The 13,826-nt window shown below is 34.2% G+C and overlaps 1 protein-coding gene across 2 annotated transcripts; it reads left to right on the forward strand.

The window, feature by feature from the left end:
* Positions 1–1,161: 1,161 nt before the first annotated feature.
* LOC143061286 (dual oxidase maturation factor 1-like) lies at positions 1,162–13,232 on the forward strand. Of its 2 annotated transcripts, none has more exons than XM_076233724.1 (11): positions 1,162–1,281; positions 4,139–4,336; positions 5,587–5,644; positions 6,320–6,457; positions 7,386–7,478; positions 8,203–8,356; positions 10,065–10,279; positions 10,601–10,723; positions 11,198–11,343; positions 11,758–11,897; positions 12,694–13,232. In XM_076233724.1, the coding sequence occupies exons 2-11, from the start codon at positions 4,157–4,159 to the stop codon at positions 12,731–12,733; spliced, it is 1,287 nt and encodes a 428-aa protein (XP_076089839.1). In that variant the 5' UTR covers positions 1,162–1,281; positions 4,139–4,156; the 3' UTR covers positions 12,734–13,232. The 2 variants fall into 2 exon arrangements, with proteins under 2 accessions (XP_076089839.1, XP_076089838.1); XM_076233723.1 differs by lacking the exon at positions 1,162–1,281 and adding an exon at positions 1,624–1,780.
* Positions 13,233–13,826: the final 594 nt, after the last annotated feature.

Consider the following 13,826-nt stretch of genomic DNA (forward strand, 5'->3'; position numbering starts at 1 on the left):
AAAATACTTCAAAAAAATGTGTTCGTTTTTGGTTGCATTTCCCCCTGTCCCACGCACTTATTAGTCTTTTGATATTTAGCGGAAATGAATCTATTCTTAACATAACAATCAACGTTTCGTCTATACATACACGCAAACCTACAATTGTTCACATACTTCATTTAGTCTTTGTTTTTGTTTCAAACAATATCTTCCTTTTTTATAAAGAAACGCTAAATAATACATATTTGTAATTGGCAATACTTTGAGCAGCTGCAAAAGCTTCAATAAATGACAGGAAATGCAGAGTCACGGGTTGCAATCTCAACATATGTCAACAAAATGTCTTGCAGTACCAACAATTGTTTTTTTTTTTTACACTAGACTATATATTGAACGTACTGTGTATCCAAAATGATGAACCACACCACTGCTATGAATAAGCGGGGGAGAGTATTGTGTATACACAAACACCTGTTTAGCCGCAGCAGTTTACAGTAAGAAGAGTACAACCGCTTGTGTTCTTGTGGCATTGTTCTCGCCTCCAGTGAGTTAGGTCTTACGGTGACCTATAGTTGTTAATATCTGTGTCATTTTTGGTCTCTTGTGGAGAGTTGTCTCATTAGCAATCATACCACATCTTCTTTTTTATATTATGTGTCTGAGAAAGGGATGTCTTTAAACTGTTTTACCTCCATTATTCTTATCTGAATATTGTCGTTGAACAGATATATGTTATATAATTAGGTATATTTATGAGCCAAGAATGAATGGTATGCATATTATGTAGCCTGTGGCAAATAAATACACTGGCATAGGTGCCTGACTGGCGAGTGGTATTTTAGCGTAGTAGGCGCAGTAAGCTGCTATGCTCAAAGTGTTTGCCCTCCCCTCTCACCCATATTTTTGGCAAAAGTAAATATCTTTTAAAAAACTGAATACTGAAAAGAAATAAAGGCAAACTATAAACTGATAGGCTATGGAAAGCTTCTTTTTATTGTCTCCACTTTTAGAAGTAGCCCCCCCCCTTTCCCAGTCCACTCACAGGCCACTGAAATTAAGTTAAAAGACACGTCTTTCAATCGCATAATACTCTCATCATCAAATTCTTATGTTATCGTGACCATCAGATAACTAGTTGAATTTAAAAAATAATAAAATAAATGTACAATCCGGTTTAAAAATAACACTACGCACTGAGACTATACATAAAATGATTAAATCACCAGGAAGTTTACACAAACTTAAAACTAATTAACATCCTTGTTTAAAATATTTGATATACAGGGAAGTGGACAACAAGTAAGTTTTATTTTCACTATTATAATTGAAAGGTCAATCAATTAACCTAAATTAAGAAAATTTTAGCTATTTTCGTTTCTACATGACTAATAAATTTGTCTGTTTTTGTATCTTTACGACTGACCAAGCTCTTCCTTGAAGATTGATAAGTTCAGAAAGAAAAATCAATCAAAAGAGGAGACTACAATATGTTTAAAAATTGTCCTTTTAAAACAGAAGGCGACATTGACTATGAGGCTCTAGGATACATTTACAAAAGCTTATTCAGAATGAACATTATACGCGCATGTTTTGTCAAATGATAACAACATAAAGTGTGAAATAATCTTCTTAAGGTCTACACTAAATACTTAAGATCGAACGGAAGTATTTGTCCCTTTCCTCCTCTATCTAGTTGTGTCATATTTCCGATCTTGATATCATTTACATGAGACAAAACAGATAATATTATATGGTACAGTGGAATTTAAATGGTGTGAAAACTGCTCGACAATCCAAGGTAACGTACTCTGTTGTCTTAAGTTAAATTTGATGTTTCTGACATTTGTAATGTTCAAGTTGAACTCTAGCTAGCCTACTCAGATCTTTCCTTACGCCAAATAAATTAACAATACTAATAGAACCTCACTTTAAGATTTAGAAATTGTGAAAATTAATGACCTGACATGGCAACTGTTGAATTTAATAATCTTTCAATAGACAAGTCGAAAGATATATATCCTGGCCCACAAAAATGTGGAAAATAATTCATCATGAAAAATGAAAATGATTATTTATGCCAGTGACGGATCCAGAAATTTTATACGTGACTGCCTAAGAGGGGACCCGCTCCGGGCATGCTTCAGTATTTCCGTATTATACCGGGTAATCCAGCACCCCGGAATATCCCCCCCCCCCCAGGAATATCAACTGATCGTCCAATATATTATACGTTCACTGGATTGATGAAAGACAGTAGGATCTGGACAAGTATACATTAAACATTTTTTTTTAAACCAAAAACACTCTCTCCACGCCCACCCGAATCCATTATAAAATCTGTATGTTTTTTAAAAATACACACATATATATATATATAAATATATAGCCTTTCTTATCTCTTGGTTTATTTATTATGTTTTACATTGTAAATATTTCATAAGAGGTTTAGCTAAAACTTTAATGATTGTTTCAATATATAGTGTACACACAATTGCTCCAGTATCCGGATACACTCATATAGACATCGTATAAGATGTTGAAATCTTCTCATCCCTGAAATTGAAGATTTTCATTTTAACTGTCGTATCTCTCTATTATCTACAGTTAATAGTAACAAGATACCTTTCAAAAATGCAGACGGACTGTTTTTTTTATACTTTTTTAATATTGATAAAATTTGCTTCCTCCAAAAGCCAAAGAGAGAGAGAGAGAGAGAGAGAGAGAGAGAGAGAGAGAGAGAGAGAGAGAGAGAGAGAGGAGAGAGAGAGAGAGAGAGAGAATTTCCTCAAGTTCCCCAAAGCAATGTTTATACCGTGATACATATTGTATGAATAACTGAGAAGTCAATATTAACTGAGTTTTATACTGCAATCTACATATATAAGTATAGCAAATGGACACTGGAAAACGTCTTTGTAAACTAGTGTTTTGTTCTGTTAATCAATTTGTATAGCAACATCAATAACGTGCGTATATGCCACTGGACGTTATAAGCATGCATGTATAGTAAATACTTTCTTTAGAGATATTGTAACTACAAAAAAATCCATTTACAGTTGATAATCTCACGGGAAATAACATTATCCAGTACGTGTATATTTGAAAATTAAAAGCCACAAGTATTTGCCTTTCAAAAAGGGCTAGTCGTCTCTTAGCTGATGAAAATGGAAAGTGCTCTCGCTTTGTAGATTAATTCGTTTGCTAGAATAGCCACGTGCATCAAATCAACAAATTTTACCACACACGAGGTCACACGTTATGAAGTAGTATATATCGTTTAACGTTGTTGTTTACGAAACTACAGAAGATTCGGCTATTTATAGATAAAAGTTACCTGTGTACCAGTAACTCGAATAATTCAAGCCCTTTCCGTGTCCGATTTTCTCCCACACGAGGGCTTGAACTCCTTGTGATCATTGGCCGCGTCGCCTGCTCTCTGTGAGAGAGAGCCAATCAGCGGCGATCAGGATAATGAGTCTGCGCAACTCTCTTGTAATTGTCTTACCAAACACGTGTGTTCAATTAACACAAATCCGATAATAATTAATTCACATCAATTAACATCAATTTACATCATTTAACACCAATTAACATCCGGAACTCCTCCTTCTTTAGCTGCCAATTTAAATCAAAATTCCCATATTGCAAAGCGGTGTGAAAATTCCGGTTGACGGTCTTGATCGAGAAAGACGTTCAGGCGTTAATGTAGCCTTCGTAGATCAGCGGAATATAACGACTGAATTATTCGGGTCAGTGTACCAGCAAAATCTAATTGCTAAAATAGAGAGGACAAATTCGATACTCTACGGGATTGAATGACATTTACTAGGTTTGGATTGTCCTAACCAATCAATAAACCTTGATTATTCACGTCTCGTAATATCTTCCAATTAGGTGGTAAGAAGCATTCACGCACTAACTGTCCATCGTTCAATTCTTAATATCGTCTCCTAGGAGACGATAATAATCTGGACACTTAAATTAACAGACATACCTGCAATAGGATATAGTTTCTATCGAGAATTGTGTGTATATATAAAAAAAGAAAATGTGGTATAATTGCAAACGAGACAACTCTCCACAAGAGACCAAAAGGTCATAGGCCATACTTACTTGTACAAAAGGCTAGGTATTGATTCAACTCCATTTTTTTCAGAACTAACCTACAGCCATCATGGATGGAGTGATACCAGCAGGGATATTTAATGCCTTCCGGACGAATGGAGCACCTACCTATTATGGTCCTAACCAAACACCATTTGAAGCAGATATTCTAGAGTCAGGCTTCATATTTGCCTTTGTGATATTAGCGATATCTTTCTTTGTAGTTTTACCAGGAATACGAGGGAAAGAGGTAAATAAGAATTAAAAATACAAATCGCTGTTTAATAAAAGTCAAACTAAAACTTAATTGCTGAGACCAATGATTTTGAATTGACAAGGTTCGGTTTGTTAATAGTCTTTCGACAGACCCAATGCAAGAGTTTACATGTAAATATTTATATAAAGTCAGTTTACCCAGAATAAAGACACACATTGTTTACACTGCTCTATAGATCCGTCTTGCTAACAGCCATCTGGAACATCAGGTTTTGGAATTATTTTTCAAATCGTTGTTGAAAGTGTTTGCAATTTTTTTTGTGCTATTCGCATATTCTCATTTCGGTATTCCAAATTTAATGTTTTGCTCAATATATATACGAGTAAAAGGAGATTTAAATGTCAACCGCAAAGAAACCCAAATGTATGGTGGGCAGATGCGGCCATTTCGCCTTTTCGCGTTTTCGTGTTTACTTCCTTCACTTTGCAAACGCGAAATCGGGAAATCGGGAAATCGAGAAATCGAGAAAGCGAAATCGAGAAATTGAGAAATCAAGAAATAGGGAAATCGAGAAATCGAGAAAGCAAAAACGCGAAAACACGAAAGCGAAAACGCGAAATGAATTTCTCGATTTCGCGTTTTTGCTTTCTTGATTTCTCGATTTCCTGATTTCCCAATTTCTCGATTTCTCGATTTCTCAATTTCTCGATTTCCCGATTTCTCAATTTCTCGATTTTGCTTTCTCGATTTCCCGATTTCGCGTTGGAAAAGTGATAGGAGAAAACGCGAAAACACGAAAAGGGGAAATGGCCGCATCCGGCCACCATACAAATGGCATAAATTAATAAACCATGCTGACTGCTAAATCTCAATTTCAAGAAGGACAAATTGTAGAGGGAGACATGTTTCGCTATTCAAATCTATCTTGCAGATTTAATTGGATTGTTTTTTCGTATACTATACGTTTCAGTTAGAGGTGTCAACTATGTTATAATCATCTACGCTGGATCTATAACGCACTGGATGTTGTTGCTAAAACACCAGCATACCAGTATTCCTTACTTTCCGGAAAAGGCTTATGATTTTTTATCGCGTTTCTGCGTGTGAATATACATATTATATAAGACTCATATAAAGTAGTTTACTATACGTGTTTCAAAGTATTTCACAATCAGACATCAGGACAGAACTATCATAACCTATAGCACTTCATGTATAAAATATTATAAATTTCCGTTTTCTTTGAAAACATGGTCGAATCTCCTTTCTTATTTTTATTATAGAGATTATTTGTATTCATACGGGTTACAGTGACATTGTTTATAGGAGGAGTCATAATGCGTATGTATTTATAAGCGTAATTTAAAAAAAAAAAACCCGCTCTTAATATACATATCAATACAATAGGATGAGAAAGCAAGAACTGAAAATAAAAAAAAACTGTTAGAAGTATTAGACAAAGTGGGGAAAAAACCACAACTGAAATAAACACATACAGCTTCAAGCATAATAACAATTCACAAGCAATACCAAATATTTTAAATCGAGAGTAAAGAAGATTGACTCGGATAGGGACTGCATGGTTGTTGCTTATACACAAATTTGAGTACAACGAAAACAATCTATCTCAAGAAAAGATAATGTTTGTCAGTACACAAGTTCAAAAGCTCCATATTACGAATCTGCCGAAATCGCAATCTAATTAAAATATAGATCTCCGATTTCGTTAAACTACGTTACTATATATACAAATTACTTCCATACGACAGGTTTATACTTGGTATGTGCTTGATACCTCATTCATATTAAATCGGGTTTTCCATATATAATCTATACAAAATATGATAACTTTGCACAACATGTAGCTTGAAAATACACTTTATTATATTTGGGAAAAAACATGGTATACCGGGTAAACTGCATATAAACGGATTAAGAGAACGAAGACTACATATAGTTGACAGTCAAGCGCTTAAAAATGGTCATATTATTTTAACTGTGTACGTATACTTCCAGTCGCAAATTTAAGTATGGAGTGGGAAACTGCTGAGCTAAAAAATGTGCCAACTAAATATAAAGCAGGAGAAAACAGAGAGATACACGCTGATATAAAAGTACACATTGGTTTTAGAGGAATTAATATAACTATGAAAGGTCAGTATGGCAAAACATTTCATTATCATCAAATCATGTAAGTGCATGGTTACTAACGATACAAATGTTTTTAACATGCAAAAAGGGAAACTAAATTGCCTGAAAAAAATTGTTTAGAAAGGGAACGAAAACAATAATTCGTTTCCAATTACATTCCGATGGTCGAACAAATAAAACTTTATATATTCACAACTGGTTTTAAAATAAATGTATTTAATTCCAATGCAAAGACCTTATACGTGAGTCAATATTAGAGCAAAAATTTGCAATTTTTAAGGACCTGACAACAGTATCGTAACTGGTATATCCCTTTTTGGTAAAACATTTGTAAGACTCTTACCAACTAGACAAACGGATTAAAAGACTAACGATTGACAGCTGCTACCCCTTGATACCTTACCAACTAGACTAACGGATTAAAAGACTAGCGATTGACAGCTGCTACCACTTGATACCGCACCAACTAGACTAACGGATTAAAAGACTAGCGATTGACAGCGGCTACCCCTTGATACCTTACCAACTAGACTAACGGATTAAAAGACTAGCGATTGACAGCTGCTACCCCTTGATACCTTACCAACTAGACTAATGGATTAAAAGACTAGCGATTGACAGCTGCTACCCCTTGATACCGCACCAGCTAGACTAACGGATTAAAAGACTAGCGATTGACAGCGGCTACCCCTTGATACCTTACCAACTAGACTAACGGATTAAAAGACTAGCGATTGACAGCTGCTGCCCCTTGATACCTTACCAACTAGACTAATGGATTAAAAGACTAGCGATTGACAGCTGCTACCCCTTGATACCTTACCAAACTAGACTAACAGATTAAAAGACTAGCGATTGACAGTTGCTACCCCTTGATACCAATTAACCAGTTTCAGGTTAAGTGCAAAAATGTTTCCTTTTCTTTTTTCAGGCGAACCAGAAATACAATTAAACGAGACAATAAATTATAACGAACATTTTGACTGGAGATGGGAACAAGGCAGATTTGGATTTGGAATTTTTGGTATTTATTATATAGATTAAAAATTTGCTTAACTTATAAAGCCTGAAATGATATTAAGAAATAATCGTCTTACCCAAATTATGATGAGTTTAATGAATACAATGTCTTAAACATCAGGAAACACGGAATAACATATGTATTTCAGGTATTTATGGAATCAGTTTACAATGAACAATGTAATAATCCTGTTCATTTTTTCGTAAGCAAAGTATGATAATTCAAGCTTATAGAAGTGATTGTAAAATCGAAAATTTATATTGAATTTGATGATATACATTCTACTTTATAAAATAAAATATAGAATAAAAACATATTGTTAGCAATGAAACAACTTAAATGTCATTTATACTTATATCTCCAAACATGTCAATGATAGACTTTGAGAAACAAAGCTCTTACTTCAAAATAATTTAAAATTAATTTTCTAAAAAGAATATGCAAAGAATGACGTAAAACAGCGACCTCTGATCATCTTTTTTTATAACATACGACTAATCTTACAACAAACATGAATTTTTAAAAAGTTTAATGCTGTAATGTCCGTAATTTGCTTTTTGTTTATCATTTAATAAAGTTATTTTAAAACTAGTCTAAATATGACTGAATTAACGGTTCAAAGGAATTGAAATGAACCATGGTATTTGGTGACAGGAGGAATGAAAATTTGCAAACTTGATTCACATCGCAAAATAAATCCATGGACACAATGCTTTCTCGTTTGTAGCTGGTCGTTTTAACCGTGAGTACAGAGAAGCACAGTTCCGTGGGTTGCCGCTGCCAATTCTGTGGATAGCCGAATATTTTACATTTGATGGTGAAGGTATACGATGGGGTCGTCATTACCGACAAGCAGGATGGTATTCTCATATCATGATGTGGTGAGTAGCACTTAGTCTTATTATACATTTGATGGTGAAAGTATGCGATGGGGTCGTCATTACCGACAAGCACGATGGTATTCTCACATCATGATGTGGTGAGTAGCACTTAGTCTTATTATACATTTGATGGTGAAAGTATGCGATGGGGTCGTCATTACCGACAAGCACGATGGTATTCTCACATCATGATGTGGTGAGTAGCACTTAGTCTTATCATACATTTGATGTTGAAGGTATACGATGGGGTCGTCATTACCGACAAGCAGGATGGTATTCTCATATCATGATGTGGTTAGTAACACCTAGTCTTATTTTACATTTGATGGTGAAGGTATACGATGGGGTCGTCATTACCGACAAGCAGGATGGTATTCTCATATCATGATGTGGTTAGTAACACCTAGTCTTATTTTACATTTGATGGTGAAGGTATACGATGGGGTCGTCATTACCGACAAGCAGGATGGTATTCTCATATCATGATGTGGTTAGTAGCACTTAGTCTTATTTTACATTTGATGGTGAAGGTATACGATGGGGTCGTCATTACCGACAAGCAGGATGGTATTCTCATATCATGATGTGGTTAGTAACACCTAGTCTTATTTTACATTTGATGGTGAAGGTATACGATGGGGTCGTCATTACCGACAAGCAGGATGGTATTCTCACATCATGGTGTGGTTAGTAACACCTAGTCTTATTTTACATTTGATGGTGAAGGTATACGATGGGGTCGTCATTACCGACAAGCAGGATGGTATTCTCATATCATGATGTGGTTAGTAACACCTAGTCTTATTTTACATTTGATGGTGAAGGTATACGATGGGGTCGTCATTACCGAAAAGCAGAATAGTATTCTCATATCATGATGTGGTTAGTAACACCTAGTCTTATTTTACATTTGATGGTGAAGGTATACGATGGGGTCGTCATTACCGACAAGCAGGATGGTATTCTCATATCATGATGTGGTTAGTAACACCTAGTCTTATTTAACATTTGATGGTGAAGGTATACGATGGGGTCGTCATTACCGACAAGCAGGATGGTATTCTCATATCATGATGTGGCGAGTAGCGCTCAGTCTTATTTTACATTTGATGGTGAAGGTATACGATGGGGTCGTCATTACCGACAAGCATGATGGTATTCTCATATCATGATGTGGTGAGTAAAACTAAGAATAGGTATCCAAATGCACCATTTTCACTTCTTAATCAAATATTGTGAAACTATGTATAATTTTTTTAGAAAAACAAGTCAGTTTTGATTTGAAATAAGCATCTTATCTACCTCTTCTTTATGCATCTGTTCTTTGTGTGTTCCGAAAATTTAGTGATATTAGATTAGATATACTCAACAGCTTGGTGCAACCCTTTCCCATTGGGGAAACCTTTCTCATCACTTTAAAAGTCTTGTCAGAGACATAATTATGTGTCATCTGTTATTACCGTTCTAATGCTTTAGTGATATTTATTTGACGGATCCCTTTACTCACTGAGTATATACTCCTCGTAACGCCACCTAGACAATATGATAGTTGGTGACTGCTTGATTGCATGCCATCCAGACAATATGATAGTTGGTGACTACTTGATTACATTTTGCTAGTATAAAGTTGTACATCAATAATGCAAACATTTTTAAATATGCAATTTTGTGTATATGTATTTAGAACTGGTTTGTATTTCCTTTGTAGGTTGGCTCTTCCATTATGGTTTTTAACTATCATACTGTTCTTCGTACTGTTAAAGTATGGAGCCTACTTCTTAATGTTGACCGGAGGAGTGATGGTGATTGCGAACATTTTATGGTCTACCATAAGGAATTTCAATGAACTCGAGATACCATTGGCCTCTGATCACGTATTGAAATTCAAGTATGGTGGTGCCTACTATGTGAATCTCATAACAGGTCAGTGAAGAAACATACCATTTGAGGAATGTATACGCTTTAATAACTTAAGTTTGATTATGTACGTTACAACATATGATAAAGAGTAAATGAATTGATAGCCGATTTTCGTATGTTTTTTTTTTAATCTTTGTTGAAGGCCTTACGGTTGCCTATAAAAGTTTACTTCAACTTCAGTTTAACTTTGGTGGGTCGTTGTCTTATCTAAAATCATACTACATCTCTATATTTTTACAAATTTTATATCAAAATACTTAAATTTTATTATTCTTTCTTTCTCTTGGGAAAAAATATTTGGTATAGTTAATTATTTTTTTACAGGAGTTGTATGTGTATTGCTTGGAGCTATTATTTGGTTAATGGACCTACGATTTCCGTCAGTTATTGCATCTTTCTTTGGTGTTGATGTACTTCAGGATGAGTTCGATGATGCTACTGTTGAAGGTAATTATTTCAAAAAACTGCAGTTAGCTAATCATTAGCATAGAAACTTGTCCAAGTCAGATATATCGTGATTGTAAATTATCGTGTACGTGCTTTTCTATATATATAAAAAAAAAAACCCTCACCAGTGGCTGATTTAGGAGGCTGGGGCGTTCCCCTTTTATAGCTACTAATATGGATATCCGATAATGCATATACTTTTAACAACTTCCACTGCCTTGCTGGTGCCCCACCACACTTTTCAAAATTCTTGATCGACATCCGGTCATGTACTCTTACTACACATGTCTCTATGATACAGGTTACTTATTTCCTTAATTACATCTTATTGTCAATTCATTTCTTGTTTAAAAACGTATCCTATGACCCGCCTCGGCCGCCATGGCTAAAAATAGAATATAGAGGTTTATCATAGAAGTCTAAGGTGAATTTCAAATGGTCACAACTTGAAAACATTTTCTTATCTGTTTGTAGAAGATACAAGCACATCAAAGAGCGTGAAAGATGAGCCAGACCAGAATGGAATGGAAATGAGGGGAATGTCATCCAAAGGTAAATCACAGGCAGCAACTGCCGATGACGAAGAAGAAGAGAGTGATGATGAAATTTATGAGGCTCCAGTAAGTGATTGTAACGACTAGTACGGAATGAAGAACCCTCTTGATAAATATCTTATAGCTACAATGAAGTTAAAAGCTATGTAAAATACCAGTCGTAAATAGCAATGTAAAATACCACAGTGTATTACCGTAAACAGAGAAATACCATTATTTATCAAATTCTTGCAGATATGATTATTAAGTGATCAAGAAGTTTCGTCATTTTTTTGTTTTTTGTTGTCTGTTTACATGTCTTTGCTAATCTTTTATTTTCTATTTCATGTCCTAAACTTCTGCTGTTAGCTCATTAACTTTGGTAACAGTCTAATCTATATGTTCATTGCTCATTATTGACTGTTAGCTGAAAACTATGAGTTTCTGTTTCTGTTTAAAATGTGGGGTTTTCCTTTTGCTAAAATTGTTATTTTTTAACAGACGTTTGCCCAGCAACCAGCAATGATGACTTCAATAAAGAAGCAGAGGTTCACTAAACGTGTTGGACTACAGGCACCGAGGAGACGTCCTCCACCACCTATACCGGGTGAAGATCCAGATGAAGATTATGAAAATGTCAGGTAACAAAACTAAAGATTAATATCTACTTTAAATAAAATTGTAACATACATTCTCTATTTGAAAACGTTTATCCATTATTCCGTTTATTCTGTAAACCACATCAAAACCCTCGTACATTAATGACAGAGACTTATGATTCCCAACGTGGCATCCCATGATCCAGTGCATTTTATTTTTACCACTTACACATTATAAAAAAATCACAAAATTAATGTGATGCACAAACGAAATAATCTTATGATAAAAATTGATGACATATTGGGTGCCCAATTGTTTGACACAAATGATACAGCGTATTACCGTAAATAAATGTGTGAAATACCATCATAATTTATCAAATTACTACAGATGAAAATTTGACATGATCTCTATATTTGTAATAGGATTTGGGGAAAAGCCAATTCCAAAAATTGGAAGGGAAGGTAAGGTCAATGTACAGACCAGATGTTACGTAACTGTTTTGTATTGTGTTGTCTGCACATATGTGTACATGCCTTCGTTTTTTATTTTATTTGTCTAGTTCATGTCCTAAACTTCAGCTTTCAGCTAATTAACTTTAATCGTACTATTACGATAGCCTATAATTGATTACATCCACTTCATTTGAACTTAGGTGGATAGCAATCATGTTGCATCTCCTTATTGTTATATAGGTAACTGTATAGCCTATATTTCAGTTACAACTACATATACGTATGTGTTTAGAATTTGATATACAATGGACTAGTGTACTTGTTGGAATGTTATTTTGTAACACTTGACTTTAGAATTTACTATGTTCTACTTTTTTTGTAGCCGACCAGATCAAGTTCGACTCAATATGGGATATCACTAGAAGACAAACATAGAACGTTGATATTATAGGAGTTCAGTTGTTTTGAGATCACCGCCAAAAATACACTTACTAATATGTGATATTTTAAAAACAATGGATATGAATATTATGCCTTTGTATATTTTATGTTATATTTTGTACTTTCTGATTCCGCAACAATATTAAGAATGATATTATATTTGGTTATAACTTTTGTATAACTCATAAAGCCAATGACTATATTATGGAAATTGTTTGGGATCTGAAGAGAAATTGATTAAAATATTAGAAAAAAAATACAACCATTTTATATAGTTTCTAACTGAAAACCAGATATTTTACTTTTAACTTGGCTTTTTGGCTTTGATTATATCATTACCTAAAATGTTAACCGTCTGGGGGAAAAAATGCATAGATTTTGTTATATAGCTTTTATAGTTTGTACTATATTGTTCATCTAGCTTAGTAACTCATGTTTATTTTTATACTACAACTTCATCAATAAAAAATATATAATGTTTTTTTTATGTTTAATGCAGTTTACAAAACACACGCATCTTTTCTAATCAAAATATAGATCTCTGATTTCGTTATACTCTTATTAAAGAAAAAGAGCAATTGAGACAAAAGTTACAATATATTTTAACAAGATTGGTAACTATAACAGGCTCGTATATTGTGATCTTACCATTGAACCAGCTGTATGTTTTTTACAACACAAGTCTTTTTCTTTGTCGTTCCTACATACTTCATATAACCACAATGAATTCACTTTTAATATGAATTACAATAACAGACTGCGCGAGGAGTGGTCAACAATTCACCATATCAAACTATCAGTATTATCCGTCTTAACTTTTAACTTTCTTCCAACACCCAAACATGTCTTACAAAAAACAATAACATAAGAGTAGGTAGACGGAATGGAAAAAGAAAGAAGAAACTGAATAACATAAAAAACCAAGAAATACAGTACAACACCTATAAACATGAGGTAAATAAATGAAAGAATATTTGACTGATTGTTGGTTGCTTAGTGTCCAGTGGCAAATAGCAAAAGTGTCATTAGCAATTACTTGACTTTTATACGTGAGCCTACAAATACCTCTACTCA

The sequence above is a fragment of the Mytilus galloprovincialis genome, unplaced genomic scaffold (assembly GCF_965363235.1).
Source record: "Mytilus galloprovincialis unplaced genomic scaffold, xbMytGall1.hap1.1 HAP1_SCAFFOLD_286, whole genome shotgun sequence".
NCBI classification, from domain to species: Eukaryota; Metazoa; Mollusca; class Bivalvia; order Mytilida; family Mytilidae; genus Mytilus; species Mytilus galloprovincialis.

Bases quoted from the DNA above. Each gene is read 5' to 3' on its own strand.
- LOC143061286 (XM_076233724.1), top strand. From the start codon at position 4,157: ATGGATGGAGTGATACCAGCAGGGATATTTAATGCCTTCCGGACGAAT. The intron at 10,724-11,197 runs GTAATTATTTCA...ATCTGTTTGTAG, and splicing joins CGATGATGCTACTGTTGAAG to AAGATACAAGCACATCAAAG. The intron at 11,898-12,693 runs GTAACAAAACTA...CTTTTTTTGTAG, and splicing joins GAAGATTATGAAAATGTCAG to CCGACCAGATCAAGTTCGAC.